General features: G+C 42.2%; 1 protein-coding gene across 1 annotated transcript in view; it reads right to left on the bottom strand.

The window, feature by feature from the left end:
* Positions 1 to 18667, bottom strand: part of kiaa1109 (KIAA1109 ortholog) — a 156593-nt gene that overhangs the window by 73091 nt on the left and 64835 nt on the right. The window contains exons 35-48 of the mRNA XM_061795581.1: positions 17852 to 17979; positions 17175 to 17377; positions 16887 to 17087; positions 16580 to 16791; positions 11217 to 11368; positions 10384 to 10534; positions 10150 to 10302; positions 9757 to 9997; positions 9375 to 9523; positions 8497 to 8728; positions 8059 to 8208; positions 3662 to 3846; positions 1854 to 2029; positions 198 to 786 (exon numbers count right to left, since the gene is read on the bottom strand). Coding sequence (XP_061651565.1) covers positions 198 to 786; positions 1854 to 2029; positions 3662 to 3846; positions 8059 to 8208; positions 8497 to 8728; positions 9375 to 9523; positions 9757 to 9997; positions 10150 to 10302; positions 10384 to 10534; positions 11217 to 11368; positions 16580 to 16791; positions 16887 to 17087; positions 17175 to 17377; positions 17852 to 17979 — 2922 coding nt within the window. The remainder of the gene's footprint in view (positions 1 to 197; positions 787 to 1853; positions 2030 to 3661; positions 3847 to 8058; positions 8209 to 8496; positions 8729 to 9374; positions 9524 to 9756; positions 9998 to 10149; positions 10303 to 10383; positions 10535 to 11216; positions 11369 to 16579; positions 16792 to 16886; positions 17088 to 17174; positions 17378 to 17851; positions 17980 to 18667) is intronic.

The raw sequence follows: 18667 nt of genomic DNA, 5'->3' as shown, positions 1-18667 counted from the left end.
AAAAAAAATAGCTTTGCAAGTGTACCCAGTTTTGTGAGCGATGTGTCTTTAGCCCCTAAACACACAAAATCACAACACTTCTGTAGGGTGTAATAGCAGAAAAGGTTATCTACATGTGTATTTGGAATGAACATGAACTGCTTCTATAGATTACTCTGTCTTTTCAAAAGCCTATTCAAATCTTGACGAATTGTTACCTTTGAGGTGCGACGCTCTGAACGTCCAAGCGAACCACGTCCTCTGTGCTCCCTTCTTCCTAGTGTGTCCATGGCTGAGGGTGGTCCATTGAGTGGCAAACCCCCAGCAATCCCTGCCCCTCCACCACCTAACCCTCCAACCAAACCTCTTTTGCTCTTCAGGGTTTGTGTGGCACTGCGTGCCGTTCCATTGATGCTGCCCCGTGAGCTCCGACTAAAGTCGGACGACCTGAAGTGGCGGTATGGTCGGGTCTTGAATGTTGGGGTTGGTGAAGCAGAGCCTGCTGTGTAGCGGTTTAGCTTGATGTCTGTCTGAGTGGCTTTGATATCGTCGATCATGGTGCTAAACTGGTGAATAAGGCGCACTAGAGCCATGTCGACACGTTGGCTAATGGACTGGCAGGCTGTTGTGAAGTCACAGTGGAATGTGTTGTAGTGGCGGCGGGTGAGGTCGTGGAAGGACAGTGGGACTGCAGTGGAGCCTTGTGGCGCACTGGTTGACTTCTCCATCACGACTGCATTCAAGCTGAAAGTCTCAATAAGAAGCGCTGGCTTGAAATCAAGCGGTGGCAGGTTCACCAGGCCTTGTCTGGAGGTAGGAAGAATTGACAAGTTTTATATTAATTTCAGATATGCTGGAGCCTTGTGGCGCACTGGTTGACTTCTCCATCACGACTGCATTCAAGCTGAAAGTCTTAATAAGAACCGCTGGCTTCAACCCAAGCGGTGGCAGGTTCACCGTGCCTTGTCTAGAGGTCGGAAGAATTGACAAGTTTTATATTAATATCAGATATGCTGCACACCTTTGTCTGGATGTTGCTGCGTTTTTCAAGAGAATGACCGACTTACGGGTTTTTCGAAATGCGAGCCGTTGATCAGCCAAGCTTTTGCTTTGACTTGCGACCCCAAACTTGAAATATGAGTGCTCTACGGCGCAGGTGTCTCCACTCCACAAAAAGTTGTGGTTTGGCTGACATAATTAGTAAATATTCTTCAACAAGAAGCTTCAAGCTGTACATTGCTATTACCAGTTGGAATTTACTGTGAAACTAAACATAAAACAAACATAATTATATGTTGTATATTTTAAACAACAATTTTAATGGGATTCAAATTAAACGGTCAAGCATGTAAAGGGTATGAGCATAACTGTACATATATGCAGTCATATGTACCCCCCTGTCATATTGGAATGAAAGTGTAAGCTACCCTTTTTTTATAACCACTAGGTGGCGGTGGCAATTTGGAATGAAAGTGTACAGCTTTTTCATAACCACTAGATGGCGTCACACATTTATAAAATGTGAAGGTTTTTTCCATTTCCCCCTATATCCATCTATGATGTGCACTATTAACTTTTGACAATTTTTGGGAGGAAAAATGCGCATTATACACGGGAGATTACGGTACATATCTGTATGTGAAATACCTATGTATAAAGTGGAACGTGAACGTTGGTTCACGGCGTTTAAGTGAAAGCACGACTGAGTGTTCTGTGTGGATGCTGTGAGAGTTTACCAACTAAAGCATAGTTATTGAACCAAAGAAATATTTGACTGAAATGTTTGTACATAAAACTATTTATTTGTGAACAGAGGTTCCACTGTACTACTTCAGAAAATTTCTATATTAATTAGTAAATCAGATGGACTTTACCTCCTGGACCTTTTAGTTTTGCGCTCTTTGGAGGTGTCAGAGTCCACAATGTCTGCTCTCAGACACTCCAGGTTGCCAGAAAAAGACAGATGTTCTCCAAAATACATCTTGTAGCTCAGAGGAGCAGTGTCTTGGGCTTGGATGCCAGTGTAGTTCAGCAATGGCTTGAAAACAACCTAAGATGTAAAACATGCCAAGGAACTGAAATAAGCTATTGCCATTACAAAATACATGTATGAAATTATGTTCAACACTAATTCAATTTTGAACATTTTATATACACAAGGACAAAATTGTTGGTTACGCTGTTAATAAAAGAAAAAAAACCCACAATGGTGAATCAAATAATTTATAACTGATAAAAGTAATCCATCCATACATTTTCTGAGCCGCTTCTCCTCACTAGGGTCGCGGGCGTGCTGGAGCCTATCCCAGCTGTCATCGGGCAGGAGGTAGGGTACACCCTGAACTGGTTGCCAGCCAATCGCAGGGCACATACAAACAAACAACCATTCGCACTCACATTCACACCTACGGGCAATTTAGAGTCTCCAATTAATGCATGTTTTTGGGATGTGGGAGGAAACCGGAGTGCCCGGAGAAAACCCACACAGGCACGGGGAGAACATGCAAACTCCACACAGGCGGGACCGAGGGATTGAACCCGGGTCCTCAGAACTGTAATATTTTTTTAAATTACTGAAAATTGACCAAAGAAAATCAGACACTGCTTTTGGATATGTGGTTCAACAGAAACATTTTAAAGGCAGCACATTTATCTCCAGAATGCCTTGACACTGATAGTTTGGAGATTTCATTGTAAACCTGCACAGATTCAAGACATCCTGTGCCAGAAAAAGCAAAGTAGCCGCAGAACTTATCCGAGCATTCTCCGTGTTTCACAGTAGCAACAGTGTTCTTTTCTTGTTATGTGCCATTTTTTTGCGTCTGTAAGCAGTGTTGAAGTGCCTTGCCAAAAAGCTCCAGTTTTTTCTCATCTGTGTAAAGGGCACTCTCCCAGAAGCTTTGCGAGCAGTCAATATGCGTTTTTTTTAATGGTTTGCTTTCAAAGAGGTGTCCGCCTTGGTCGGCTCCCATGAAGTCCACTCAGCTCAAAGCCGGATGGTGGGATCTGATGTACCTTGATCTTGGAGTTCACCTTTAATTTCTGTAGAGTTTGTTCTGGGGTCTTTGGCTATGATTTGTTTTATCCGTCTCATTATATCACCTATTATCCTCTTGTGGCCACTTTCAGGGAGGTTGGCTATAGACCTGCGGACTTTAAACTTCTGAATAATATATACAACTGCACTCACAGGAACATGAAGTTGCTTGGAGATAGTCTTATGGCCTTTACCTTTAACATCCTTGTCTATAATTTCCTCTCTTATTTCCTAACAACTCTATCCTTTGCTTTATGTGGTTCATGTTCAGTGTGGTACACACCAAACGCACAGTGAGTACTTGTCACCCTTTAAATAGGCAAACTGACTGATTCCAAGTTTGAAGACACCTGTGATGCTAAGCAACGGACACAGCTTAGTTTAGCATGTCCCTATGGTCAAACAGTTTCCAATCCTTTCTAGGAGTACTATCACTTTTGTTTATTTTTTTAATGATTCAGTTGAACCACAATTCAAAAGCAATGTATGACTTTTATTGGTTAATTATGACTATTTTTTTCCATTATTATTATAACCTTTGATAGTTTCTAGTTATTTCAGTGACCATTGTGGGATTTTCCTTCTCTGACAGATTCAATGTGTGTATATGACTGAGCGAATGAATAAAACAGATAAATAAATCACCTGAGCATCAGCCAGTTGAACAGCAGCAGGACACAGGTTTCCCTCTTCAATATCAGCAATGTCATCCTGGCTGGTGCTATGCTGGGAATGCTGTGAGTGGGTCCCATCCAAGGTATTCTGATCACTGGACAACACTGTGTTGAAGTCCGATGCAGAAGGGATAGTTGGTAGGTTACACATGCCACCTAAAAATGTTGAGATTTATAGAATAGAACTAGGGAAATATTTTTTTTCTCACCAGTGTATACAGTATGAATAGAGCTAAAGATCAGTACTTATAATGTACTGTATAAGCATGTGGATAAAAACTACATATTGAAATAATGTTTGTTGTAACTGTATTACTCAAATGTCATTAAAACAACAATCAACCCTCCTTACATGTTTCCCATGTGGAAGTAAAAAAAAAAAAAAAATCTCTAGATTGGTCATCCAAACAATGCCCATTAATTTTCACAGTTGAACCTCCCTCACTGTTGATTTTCAAGCAAACAATGACCACATTTAAGATTCATCAAGTCCCCCCAAAGTCATGCCTGAACAAACTCAACTAATATTCAAATCAGAAATAGTTTTTTGTGGTTTACATACAATCGAACTGACCACTCATTTACTTCACAGGTTTTCTTGTGTTCTTTCTTTCTTTGTATCTATAATGGCTCATGGGTCAGCCCTCAGCAACATAAGGATCATGAGCCAAGGACCCTCAGAAAGGGTATGTGCTGTTTTTTTCCTATTACCAGCTCAAGACTAGCAATAAGTGCTTTGATGGCCAGGGTCCCGCAGCTCTGGAACACCTTGATTAAAGGTCTTGTCAGATAACAAAATCCTTAACTCACTTCTTAAAACCTAACATTGTATGTTATTATTAAATTAATAATCATATTTAAATGATAGATAAATAGTACGTAAATTGTATGACTCTGGCAACCATGTTACCTTATTTTTGGTCAAATTGTGTAAATTGCTCTGTTGACTGAGATCTGTCTTGGCAGAAAGTCCAGCCACTGCATGTATATACTAAATGCACCAAATTAGCCATACATCCATGCATTAATTTTCTATACCGCTTGTCCTCATTAGGCTTACAGGTAAGATGAGGTCTATCCCAGCGGATGATTGACAAGAGGTGGGGTACACCCCGGGGCTGGTTGCCAGCCAATCGCATGGCATGTATAGATAATTGTAAGAAGCATGTTTTTGTGATGTGGGAGGAAGTTGGAGTACCCAGCGAAAACCCACACAAGCAAGGGGAAAACAGTCAACTCCACAAAGGAGGGCCTGAGTGAAGATTCAAACAGAGAACCTCTCAACTGTGAGGCAGATGTGGTAACCACCATATACCCTACACCATGTTAACCAACCATCCATCCATTTTCTGAGCCGCTTCTCCTCACTAGGGTCGCGGGCGTGCTGGAGCCTATCCCAGCTGTCATCGGGCAGGAGGTGGGGTACACCCTGAACTGGTTGTCAGCCAATCGCAGGGCACATAGAAACAAATAACCATCCGCACTCACATTCACACCTACGGGCAATTTAGAGTCACCAATTAATGCATGTTTTTGGGATGTGGGAGGAAACCGGAGTGCCCGGAGAAAACCCCCGCAGGCACGGGGAGAACATGCAAACTCCACACAGGCGGCGCCGGGGATTGAACCTGGGTCCTCAGAACTGTGAGGCTGACGCTCTAACCAGTAGTCCACCGTGCCGCCTGTTAACCAACCATATTAAATAAAATGTGAGCAAGATTACATCAGTCATGGAAGCCACATACAGATTAAAAATGGTGCCAACATAAACTGGGAGTGGCAAATAATTGTGATACAGAATGCACAGTATTGTTGCTTATCTTCATTAAAACAGTTATTGCTGTTTTGCCTTTCTGAATGAAAAAAGTGTGACATCATTTGAACCTTGGCCATTTTCAAGAGCTTTCTGTCCAAATTTTGATCATTACTTATTGAATTCCTCATTCAGCTTGCATATTTTAATGCTTGAATTCCTCACCAATGTTTGTCTTACATGTGGGTGGTTGGATGTCTGTCTCTATGTGTAAACTATTGATTGACTGGTGGTCTGTCCAGGGTGAAGGTATGGAAGCTCTTATACGCCATATCTTTCTCGTTCTCCTAATGAAATAAAAAACTAGTTCTACGTTAAAGATCATCAATACTACCAATGCTAATAGGAACATGATGTACAGTATAACAGCTATAGCCTGTCTTGATGAATGACCACACAAGGGAATTTAAGTATTACCGTATTTTCACGACCATAAGGCGCACTTAAGTCTTAAATCTTCTCCAAAATGGACGGGGCGCCTTATAATCTGGTGCGCCTTATGTGTGCACCGAGTTGCAACATCTATAAATGTTGTTGTGTGATGAGCGCTCCGCTCGACTTTTATTTATTTATTTATTTATTTAGCATTTCCTGCCGACACGCTGCTTACGTAGAGGAAAAGCGGACGTGGCTGAGGACAGGGGAAGGACGCTAAAGCCACGCCTCCAGTAGGGATATAGCGCCGCGGTTTTTTATTTGATTTAATTATTTATTTTTTACCGCTTTACCGACTGGGAGCATTTCCAGGGTGTGCATTGTGCAAAACAACATCGGTTTGGCTAAGGACCCCCGAGCAGCCGCGAGAGAATTCAAGATCAACGAATCCATGGTTCGCAAGTGGAGGAAGCAGGAAAACGAGCTTCGCCAAGTTAAGAAGACGAAGCTGAGTTTCCGTGGAAAAAAAAGAAAGACAAAATGCGGAAACAAGGTGAGGTGGATGGATTAATGAGCAAAGAATAACTCGGGGCTTGCCATCATTCCGGGAGGCTTGACGAACCGCTGGTCATCGGTGTAAACAGGGCGTTCAAAGTGAACTTGCAAGCCGCGTGGAAGCGATGGATGACAGATGGCGGACACAGCTTTACTAAGACTGGGAGGCAGCGCCGGGCGAGTTACGCCACAATTTGTGAACGGATTGTGGATGCTTTGCTTAACATGTCTGCTTGCACTGTTGTTCGAGCTTTCGCACGGCAACGAGACTGACTCAAACCTGGCGTGTTTGATGGGAGAACTGGCCCAGCTGTTCATTTCGGATACAGAACATGAGGACTTTGATGGATTTGTGGATGAGGATTGATCAAAAAATTACGTGAGTACATTGTTAAATACTTCAATAAAGTAAAACTGAACTCAGTTTTGCTTCCACTGCCTTTTTAAAAACATTGTTTTAGCGTGCATGCATGCATGCTACCTTATGTTTTAAGCTAGCGTATGTTTTACCATGCCTGCGCCCAATAATACGGTGCGCCTTATGTGTGTTAAATGCAGAAATAGACCCCATAACTGAGACTGCACCTTTTAATACCTTATGGTTTAATACCTTATGCGCCTTATGGTTGTGAAAATACGGTACATGTATTTAAATTCCCATGAGTGGTGGCTACGTGACAAGATTTCTCAAAAATGACAGTCTGTAAAAATACAGAATCTGGTTGGACGGCCACTTCAACCTTTGTACAATGCATCAAGAATTTTTAAAATTACGTTTTTGTGTGGGGGGAAAAAACAAATTCTTTTTGGGGAACATTGGCTGACAACTTTTCAGTTAAAAATATTAATGGATAGCTCCTACAGGCCGAAATACCAAGGGGTTTCGCAAGTCAACGCATTAAAATTATCATAAGATTTCAATCGGTGTCTCTTGCCCTAGAATCTCGACTGAAGTACCGCAAATGGAAAAACTTTTTCATGAGAAGAGCAGTGTGAGGAGTAGTATTATGTCATGTACCTTAGTAATCAGTTGCTTTTTTCATCAATTTATTTGTGATGGAGAACTTTAGTCATTTGTCACCTTTTTTGTGATCCCAACCAGATATATAGTTAAATTTAAGCCACCTAACTTTGAAAACCAGCTTTAAGTTGCATGTGAACTAGACAAACTATGACTGTGCATGTGTTAAATCAGTTTTCATTGTTGGTACTGTACTTTGAGATAAGTCTCCTCCATACAGTAATCATAAAGGTAACAATGGCAACTATTTATTTAAGTTGTCACACAGGGATAATAATACTAACTTCTAGATAACTTATACACGGATTTAACTATTGTACCCAGGTCTCAAAACACAACTAGTTCACCAATGTCACCACAACACTGAGGGACAACCCCTAACCTCCTTCAGGACTGTTAACTCTTTGTAGTGGCTGGTACTGGTAGTGAACGGCTGGAGAATCCAGTGGGTCTAGAAAAACTGAAACATTTACATAAGGTTTAATTGAATTATTGTTTGAAATGCTCGGCATAATTTGTTAGTATTCCCTTTTTCCTATTCAAAGACAAAAAGATATGATTTCCCATTGAAAAGGAGGCAAGATTTGTGAGCATCTTATCTTACCTGTCTGGAGGCTATTGTGCTGGGAGCGGTTAACTGGGGAGTCCTGGACTGCAGCCCCACTCCTGTTACCCACAGCATTGGACATCCAGTTGTAAAAGCTAACGGAGGACGGCTCAGACAGTAGTGGGTGCTCTGTCAGCATCTCTGTCCCTGAAGCCCACAAAGAGGGTAGTTTGTCAAACCATATTTGATTATTCAAACATTTACATTAAATTGGCATACACCAACAATTAGAGTTTCTAATTTTGATATTTGTGACAAAGGGGTCTCTGTGGTGAAATATTATCTACATAGTAATTGTGCATCCTTTCTTTTACTTATCTACCATAACAACCTAAATAGTTCCTAATATGCCAACTATTTGACTATTTATGCATGGGTTAAGTATGCCTTTATTTTAATACCAAATACTGAATATTAAAACTTTCAATCAGACACCTGTACGAGTAAGGGAACCACTCTTGGCTGTTGTTGCAAAAGATGGTTCATTCCTCTGGGGCGTCCCCTCCAGCAGGTTGTGCAGACTGCGAAAGCTTCCTGTTAAATTGCTCAGGAGACTCTCTTTCCTGGGGCTGTCCTTGACTGGCAGGCCTCCACGGCTCACATGGGCTGGTGAGTCAGCGGCTGTGTCACCACTGGTGTAACTCAGAGACTGATATGGATGGGAGCCCTGGGCATGACAAATGTACATGTCGGGTTCACACTCAACCCATATATTAGTTGCATTTGATTTCCATCATGGGACAAAGGGATCAGGAGGGACCTTGATTTGAAACGGTCTTTCCCTCACTGTTCCCATAAAATTGAGTGATTGAATGGTCCTAAAACAATTTAGGGGGACGTAGGGGTTATTCACAAATCCCAATTTATTGATTAAATAACCAATGAAGAGATTTCTCTCAATACTTGTGTCCAATGTGTATTAACAATACAGACCGAATATGTTAATTTCTGAAATGATTTAAAAGTCTGTTATGATAAGTTACGACAAATCAAGAGCTGGTTTCCAAAACACTACAAACAAATTTTGATTATGCTGGGAAAATTGACATTTACCCAGACCAGCAAATTTTCAAACCATTAATTTTATCCTGGAAAAAAAATAATTGGCTCATTTTGAATATGTTCAATAAAAGATTATAGAGTTTGTGCAGAATGGCATACCAAGATATATATTATATTTTTTTTGGGTGGCCCCCCCGTTTTGGAAAACAGCCCTTTGTATGTGTTGTGATTCATCAAGATTTATCACGCTGGAGATACAGTACAGCACATAAGCAAACACAATAGCTGGATGTCACATGGTTGATTTTTACCTTTATTCGTAGTGCAGACTCGCTGTGCGTATGGGACTTGGAGAGTTTCCTCATGATCTCCACTCCACTGACAGGACCAGAGTTTCCCTCTTTTGGTGGCGGACGACTGCACGCTCCCTCTAGTAGCATGGTGTGTTCACTCACTGTGGCTTCACAAGGAGGACATCAAATAAGGAGGACTCCAAATGACTGATAGTAATAAAACCTGAGTTATCATTCAACTTTACATCAGGTCTTAAGTTATTACCGGCAATCAATTTTCTAGCAATAACTGAGCACTCACAGTTTGAGTTGATTTTTGATGATTAATGGGCTGGTGAAACAAAATATAATTGGCCTTTGGGAATTGATTTTTTTAGGTAATAAGAAAGCCCCCCCCCACCTGCATCATATTCAAATTCAGCTCCATCACCACTAGTGTCGCTTTGCAGTGCTGCACCATTGTCCAAACCTAGGATTGTCTCAGCCAGATTCTGATGAGGTTCCTTTGGTTTAGTAAGCTGATTGGGCCTAATCAGACCAATAGCTTTGAAGCCCTGAGTAACCACAATGAATTTCATCCACTGTCGGGCCAAAGCCACGAGACCCTTTTTAAGAGTCACTAAGGCTGGGACTCCGTCATTCTGCAATAAGAAGGAAGAGGAAAAAGATTGACACAAGAAATACAACGTTTGTTAGCAATAAAGGGCACTAAAAAGGAACTGTCGTTACCGAATAGTAAATAGTAACGTTTCTTATTGGAGCTGGCAAAGAAATGCATAGACCTTGTACTAACCATGGTAGCCTCCTCTATGACAGAATAATCTGCTTGTTGCAGATATCGGTGAAGGATGTTACAAAGCATGCATGAGGGATTCTCATGCAGGTAGTGGGCTCGCTTAGTCACTCGATTGTACTTGCTTCGGATCGGGATGTGGATGCTCTTTTTCTGCAATATGACAGAATTTAGTCGTTCAATGAAATGGATGTGACCTAATAGGCTTTGTGAGTCAATGATTAAACTACGGACCTCAAGAGCCTCTGTCATGATGCAGCCCATGACTGCACACACCCGAAGTGTACCCTCCATGTCCAGTTTGCGAAGAGAAGATTTGAGTTGGTCAATGGGAACCAACCAGGCTCCGATGGCTGGAGTGGCAGTGCTGAGCAGATTCAACTGCCTATAAACATGAACAAAGCAGTAGTATTTCTTGGTTTAATTTGGCGTGAATCAAAGACATGTAATGACAATTCAGAAGACATTGTCTTTGATCAAGTACGTATATTGGAAATTCCCATCAAAAAAGAAGTATGACCAGAGGGGAATGCCACAAAATGTTTGCTCATCGGTATTCTTGAAACATCAACAAACAACAACACAAGTATAATGCTCAACATTGAGAAGTTTTCTCATACAGTGGTTTAAAATTGATTAATGTTCCAGACTCTGCCAATGTAATAACTTCGTAGTAGCACTAAGAATGGTGCCAAACCTGCTGCAGATCATTGTAATAGTAATGCAACACATTTGGCTAATAGCCTCATTAAACAGTCTATGTCCACACTGCAGGGCTAAATGCGCAAATCCTTTTTGCTGATACTGTATCCGTTTTTTTGTGTGGTTGTAAACTATTATTTTAAGTATTGAAGAATATTAAGTAAGTACAACATTTGTGGGGCATTGCAAGAAAGCGATGTGATCATAATTAAGAGATGCAAGCTGAATTCAAACTGCGGACAAGTAAAAATATGTGCCACGTGTTACCCACAAGAACCATATCTGTGTTTTAGCAAGCCATTAATGAAATTCTGAAAAACTGTGAATGCATTGAGTCTAAATGTGGCTACTTGTGACATCATTACCTAGAGATGGCCTGTGAAGGTGATCGCACATTGGTGGGAGCAGCAAAACTAAACCAAATCTCGCAAATGGTCAGTTTCATGCTGCTGGAGTCAGGTGGTGGAGGCATTAGGGGAAGATCTTTCTTTAGGTCGTCTGACTCAACCCCTTCATCCTGCACATGAAGTTACAGCACATCATCAAGCAAATCTTCAATTACTCATTTCTGTGGCATTAGTATGGATTTCAGAGTCAAATGAAAGGCATTTCGACACGATCAATCAACAAATAATTCAATTGGGATAAAGGCTGTAGAACTGTATCTCAACATTTGACTCTAAAACTTTATTGTTTTGACATTGCAGGCATATGCAGGGGATATGTTTGACTGCATTTGCCAGCAACAATTTTGTATAACAGGACGTGTCACATGAATAAACTGCAGTTGGAAAAAAGGTTGCCTCATTTACTCACTCAAACAGCCACCATATGTCTTCTATATCTTGTTTGCAAAGCATATTAATGGGGACATTCTCCACTGTATAGATACTTAATGCATAGTGCTTAGAAAAAAAATTCAACATAAAAACAACCTTACAACCACATTGACAGTGACCATGATAAAACAACCCATAATTTCTGTATTTAACATACAGTCCCATGAGAAAGTATTCATCAGAATCAGAATCATCTTTATTTGCCAAGTATCTCCAAAAAACACACAAGGAATTTGTCTCCGGTAATTGGAGCCGCTCTAGTACGACAACAGACAGTCAATTGACAGAGAATACGTTTGAGACATAAAGACATTGAGAAAAACAGTCACTGAGCAATAAAGGGTTGCTAGTTATCTGGTAATGCCGGTACATTTTATATTTTTTGGAACAATTGTGCAAAAAGATGCAGAGTCCTCTAGCACTTAGAGCAGTTCGAATGACTAATATTGCAATAGTCCGGTGCAATGACCATTGTGCAAAGGCCGCCAAGACTTCAAGCGAGTAGGACGATAATGTGGGACAATGTTGATTGTGCAAATGTTGCAGATACTCCTCAGTCAGTGTGCAAATGGAGCAGATGCTACTCTGGCATGACTGGCCAGTATTGGTCAACAACAGATATGCAAATAGTGCAGCGTGGTGAGACTACTACAGTGAGTGCACGAGTAATATATAATTAGCCCGACAGAAATGTGACAACAAACTCAAGACAAAAAGACAAAAAATTGCCAGCCTGTTGCAATGGAATTGTAGGTTAGGTGTTTAAGAAGTTGATCGCAAGAGGGAAGAAGCTGTTGCAATGTCTGCTAGTTCTAGTTTGCATTGATCGGTAGCGCCTATCTGAGGGAAGGAGCTGGAAGAGGTGGTGACCGGGATGTGGAGGCTCCGAGAGGATTTTGCACGCACTTGTCTTAGTTCTGGCAGCGTGCAAGTCCTCAAGGGTGGGTAGGGGGGTACCGACAGTCCTTTCAGCAATTTTGATTGTCCGTTGCTGTCGGAGTTTGTCCTTTTTTGTAGCAGCACCAAACCAGACTCTGATGGAAGAACACAGAACTGATTCGATGACTGCTGTGTAGAACTGCCTCAGCAGCTCCTGTGGCAGGCCGTGCTTTCTCAGAAGCCGCAGGAAATACATCCTCTGCTGGGCCTTTTTGAGGACGGAGTGGGTGTTGATCGTCCACTTCAGGTCCTGAGAGACTGTAATTCCCAGGAACTTGAAGGTCTTGACGGTTGACACAAGGCAGCTGGACAGCGTGAGGGGCAGCTGTGGTGAAGGATGCCTCCTGAAGTCTACGATCATCTCTACAGTCTTGAGCGTGTTCAGCTCCAGGTTGTGTCGGCCGCACCACAGCTCCAGCCGCTCCACTTCCTGTCGATATGCAGACTCGTCACCGTCCTTGATGAGGCCAATGACAGTGGTGTCATCTGCAAACTTCAGGAGTTTGACAGGCGGGTGCGTTGAGGTGCAGTTGTTTGTGTAGAGAGAGAAGAGCAGCGGAGAGAGGACACAACCTTGGGGCGCCCCAGTGCTGATGCGGCATGTGGATGAGGTGGCCTCCCCCAGCCCAGGTGAGACACTGAGTTGGAGAAGTTTGGAGGAAAGCAGTTCAGGGATGATGGTGTTGAACGCTGAGCTGAAGTCCACGAACGAATTTGCACCGTTCTCAAATTCTAATACAACCCCAATTCCAATAAAATTGGGACATTGTGTTAAACAAATACAAACAGAATACAATGATTTGCAAATCATGTTCAACCTATATTTAATTGAATACACGACAAAGACAAGATATTTCATGTTCGAACTGATACATTTTATTGTTTTTTAGCAAATAATCATTAACTTTATGGCTGAAACACGTTCCAAAAAAGCTGGGACAGCGTCATGTTTACCACTGTGTTACATCACCTTTTATTTAAGCAACATTCAATAAACGTTTGGGAATTGAGGACACTAATTGTTGAAGCTTAGAAGGTGGAATTCTTTCCCATTATTGCTTGATGTACAGCTTCAGTTTATGACTCTGCTGTGCGTTCTCTCACCCTGGGAAAGTCACTCACTTCCTCATCACATGTTAAATGGACGCCTGAGACTCCCACTGCCTTAGAACACCTGAAGTGTGCTTTTCAGTCCTACCCCACTTTGGGCTTCCAGATTCATCCAAGCCATTTGTTCAGTTTGTGGACGAACGCCATGGCAACATGTGATTGGTGTTACTTCAGCGCCATGGTGACCGTCTCCGCCCAGTGGGATATTTCTCTCATTAACTTGATCTGGTGGCACGGGATCTATCTGCGTGCCTCCGCGCGGTGGAAGCCTGTGAACAGGCTGTACTTGGTACACGTGACTATGTGGGGTACGCCCCACTGACTTTGTATGTTCCCCACTGTGTAAATTCTCATTTTGCAGGAGCAACGCTCTTCACACTTGTCTGCTTCACGCTGGCTCCGATGCAGCACGGTGTTGTTGGGACTTCCTCACATAACGGTACAACGTTGCAGAACTCTCAACCCCGCCACTCTCATGCCACTCCCTAGTGAGGGGGAGCCACATTCTTGCATTTCCGAGTTACAATATTTATGTACACCTCGTGTTGACCTCTCTGACACGCCCTTGCAAAACCCAGATTTGGTCTCTTATGCAGATGGCTCTTCTTCACGTGACCCTGATACGGGTTCCTTCCTCACCACTCCCTTTTTATTATTCGTCGCAAGCGGCTGAGTTAGTTGGCACTCATAGAGGCTTGTTGTTTAGCGAAAGGAAAATCTGTTACAATCTACAGACTCCCGTTATGCCTTTGGCGTGGCCCATTACTTTGGCGCCCTCTGGCACCACCGCAAATTTTTTAAATCTGACGGCAACACTATTCTTCACCACGACAAGGTTGCAGCTCTTCTATGCCATTCTTCTACCTTCTGCCATCGCGGTCTGCAAATGTACAGCACACACCAACATGTCTGACCCTGTCTCTCAAGGGAATGCACGTGCAGATGCCGCCGCCAAGGCTGCATCGCGCCTAACTCCTCCATCATTCCACCTCTCCTCTTCCCTTTCCACTGCTCACTCACCCCCCTCCCTTACTCTCGTTGATCTTCACTCACTGTCAACTCCCGCTGAGCAGACTTTGTGGCGGCAGTGTGGGGCGACCTTTGATGACGGCATGTGGATGGGCCCTGATGGTAAGCCTTGTCTCCCTTAGTGTCTATTCTTTTGTTATGCTAAAATGACACATGGCTTAGATCATGTTTCAAAAGGGGGGATGGTTTCTGCAGTGCAAATTCAATGGTTTACGAAAGGGTTTTCCGCTTTTGCACCCAACCTTTGTAAATCTGCCTCATGTGCTCGTTTCAATTCTGGTAGACCACGCCCAATCACCCAACAGGCAGCGCACCCACCACCTACACGACCATTCCAACATGTAATGATGGACTTCATAGAATGAATACCCTGTGAAGGCAAGAAATACTGTCTAGTTATGGTAGACATGTTTTCAAAATTGATTGAAGTATTTCCAGCAAAACATGCATCTGCATCTACGGTGGCAAAATCATTATTGACTGAAATTATTCCCAGGGAATTCCTAAAAAAAATTCTTATGACAACGGCACGCACTTTGCAAACGAAGTTTTGACACAGCTTTCTGACAGGCTACAATTTGACCTCAAAACACATTGTCGTTACCATCCCCAGCCTGGCAGTGCAGAAGAAAAAGAAAATGGGATTCTAAAAGCTATATTAAATAAATGTTGTGAAGAGACAAAATTAAATTGGATTGTCTACCAATCATGTTGATGCATATGAGGATACATGTGCGTCCTAGGCACAATTTGTCCCCTTTTGAGATCCTCTTTGCAGGCCCTCCGAATGTTGGACTGCATCCTCTAGGCTTGCCAATGGACACACACCTTTGCGAGAACAACATGATCAGGTATTCCACGTCTTTGACTAACTTTCTCTCTGATGTCAGGAAACAAGTTCATTCAGCACTGCCAAGGGCGGCCGACGGACCCCTGCATGTCATCAAACCAAGTGATTTCGTGCTGATTAAAAACTTCCAGTGGAAAACGTGGAGACATCAGCGCTGGCTGGGGCCTTTCCAAGTAATTCTCGTAACCAACACTGCAGTGAAGGTCGCTGAATGAGCTACGCGGATTCACGCGTCACACTGCAAGAAGGTCCCGGTGCCTCCTATGGTTCCGACTCCTCCACTTCCCTCACCTTCTACGACGGATGACTGTAAAGGTCGGCCTAATGAGGCTAAGTAACCACCTCTAAGAAAGAGGATTCACTGTTAGCATACACTTTTAGCTACAATCAGTGCTAGTAACTGATTGCATGTTGATAAGTCATAGAGGAGCAGAAGATAGGTCATAAAAGCCGAGCAACTACCACTCATCTGTCTGAACTGACGCACACACCACACATACACACACGCGCACTTGCGTAACTCTGTAGAAGAAAAGACGACAACGATGACATCTTCTGGGGTTCTCCTTGGTGGATTGGCATTATTCGCCATGGTTATTGTGATTAAATTGTGCATTGATGCGCTCACTTTGACAGTTGACATAATTTTGTACCTTACGAGACGTGACAACTATGACGAGCTTCTTTAGTTACATACGATTGCACTACTTATGCTAATTTCACCTCCTACAGCATGAATGTCATATATATATATATATATATATATATATATATATATATGTCATATTTTGTTGGAGGTTATGGAACATATTTATGTCGCTAGATGGACAGAAGAGGCAGTTGAAGTGCATAAGTGTCACTGCAAGAATCACAGGTCTAATTCATCTTTCTAGACAATGTTGTTGTGACACCTCACAGAACACCACAACATGATATTAAAAATGAAATCCTGCTGGCTTACCTGATCGTCTGAGTCGGAATGTCCATTGACTTCAGAGGTGGGGCTAACAGTGTCTCGTGGTAAGTTGTCATCAGATACATCAGTGCTGTAACCACTCCCTGTCTGAGAACCTAGTGATCCATTAGACTTGGGGATTCCTGCTTTTCCACCAGTGTCAGAGGGGCCCATCATGCCAAATGCATTGTAAAGAATGGCTCCTGACTGGCGACCCCCTACAACAAGTGTTATATACAGTAAGTTACACACGCAATTGGAATTTTTTTTTAAATAAAATCTTTGGGGAGTTATGTTCCAAGAGGCTGTTTACCTTTGACTGTAAGGTTCTCAATACCACATTCAAACATGATCCAGCCCCATTTTTCAAGAGATGCAGCAGAATGGCTGAGGTCACCTGAGCTACCATGGATGTCTGTCTCATCTACTAGAGAAAAGTCGTCAATTTCCTCCAGGCCAAATAGCACTTTGGACTTCTCAATAGGTATGGCTGTGATGGCACAAGTGCCAATGTCTATGGGTGTGGAAAAAAATGAAGAGAACACAACAATCCATAGAAGAGCAATCTACCATTAAATACATTTAAAACAAAAGAACCAACCTGTGGAGTCAAGGCCTCTGAGCTGGCTGTGGATACGGTGGATGTTGAGCCTTGCTGCTATTTCTTTGCCTTTCTCAATGCCAGCGTTAGAACGTAATGAGCCAGATGACTGGGGCTGCATCTTAGTGGCAGCGGCGTACTTCTCTAACATAACAGAGGGTCGCCCATGTTCTGTGGTATTGGGGGTTTCTTCGACTATACCCCTGAAAAACAAATACAAAGTAATTTCTACCTTTACCAGGATAATAATGAAATGTTCAGGTGACACTGTCAGAGAGGTACTAATTTAACAGGTATTCATGTTTTTCATGATTGTAGTTGTGGTGTTGCGTAGAACTGTATTGCATCAAACTGAGAGCTGTTCTTCCATTTTTGACTCGTGACGAATTGAGGAAATATAAGTCATTATGATACATGTCTTATATTCACTGTTCATAACTTTTATTAATTTAATTAATCTGAGATTACAATGTCCCATCAACATTAATTTACAAACAATAGATACATTTTAACCTTACCTGAAGAAGTATTTTGCCTATCATTTGCATTATCATAATCTGTTGTGGAGTCTAATCTTCAGCCCCCAGAAGAGGGTAGACTAGTGACACACGCAGACATGTAAGGACACCTACTGACACGTGCACGCACGCACACACATTGAATAGTTAAGGCCTCACCTATTCATCTTGAACTGGGTGGCAATCCTGTCAAAGCACAGTGCCACAAGAGACACATGTGTGACACACTTACTGGAGCAGGATGGAAAACCCTCCTCTACAGAGGCCTGTAGGAGACAAAGGTTCACCTACAAGGAAAAATTAAGGATAAAACACTAAATATCAACAAACATGATATTGCACGCTGCTTGACAATCAATAAAATAGCTTACAGCATTTTAATCTACTAATTGACAAACACAAAGTTGGAAGAAAAAATGTGAACCCATTGTAATATCTGCATAAATTGGTCATAAAATTGGATGTAATCTTTATCTAAATAACAACAACAGACAAACACAGTCCACTTAAACTAATATCACACAAAAAAATTATATGTTATGTTTTTATTGAACACACCATGTAAATGTACAGGGTGGAAAAAGTAAGTGAACTGACTAATGACTTTCCCAAGAGCCAATCAGAGTCTGGAGTCCTCACATTACATACAATTAAGAACTGTTGAAAAAGAAAAAAAAAGTAACCTAAAAGCTTTGAAATTCACCAGTCCATGGGAAGACAGATTGCGAAAAACATTGCGACAGGTTCGAAGTTTGCGAGAGGATGTTCCACAGCTCACTGGGAAACTATTATTTGAATGGACACACAACACTATGGGCCGAATTTACTAAGATCCCAAATACTGCATATTGTATAGTGTTGTATAAATTGTGTGGTCACTCACTCTAATACAGTGATTCCCAAAAACGGTGCTGTAGCTGTGCCATGAGAGATCATCAGGGGAGGGGCAGGAAATGATCCGATTACATTGAATTT

The sequence above is a fragment of the Phyllopteryx taeniolatus genome, chromosome 13 (genome assembly GCF_024500385.1).
Source record: "Phyllopteryx taeniolatus isolate TA_2022b chromosome 13, UOR_Ptae_1.2, whole genome shotgun sequence".
Taxonomy (NCBI): domain Eukaryota; kingdom Metazoa; phylum Chordata; class Actinopteri; order Syngnathiformes; family Syngnathidae; genus Phyllopteryx; species Phyllopteryx taeniolatus.
Note: the sequence above shows the minus strand (reverse complement) of the source record. Positions and strands in the feature narration are given on the sequence as shown.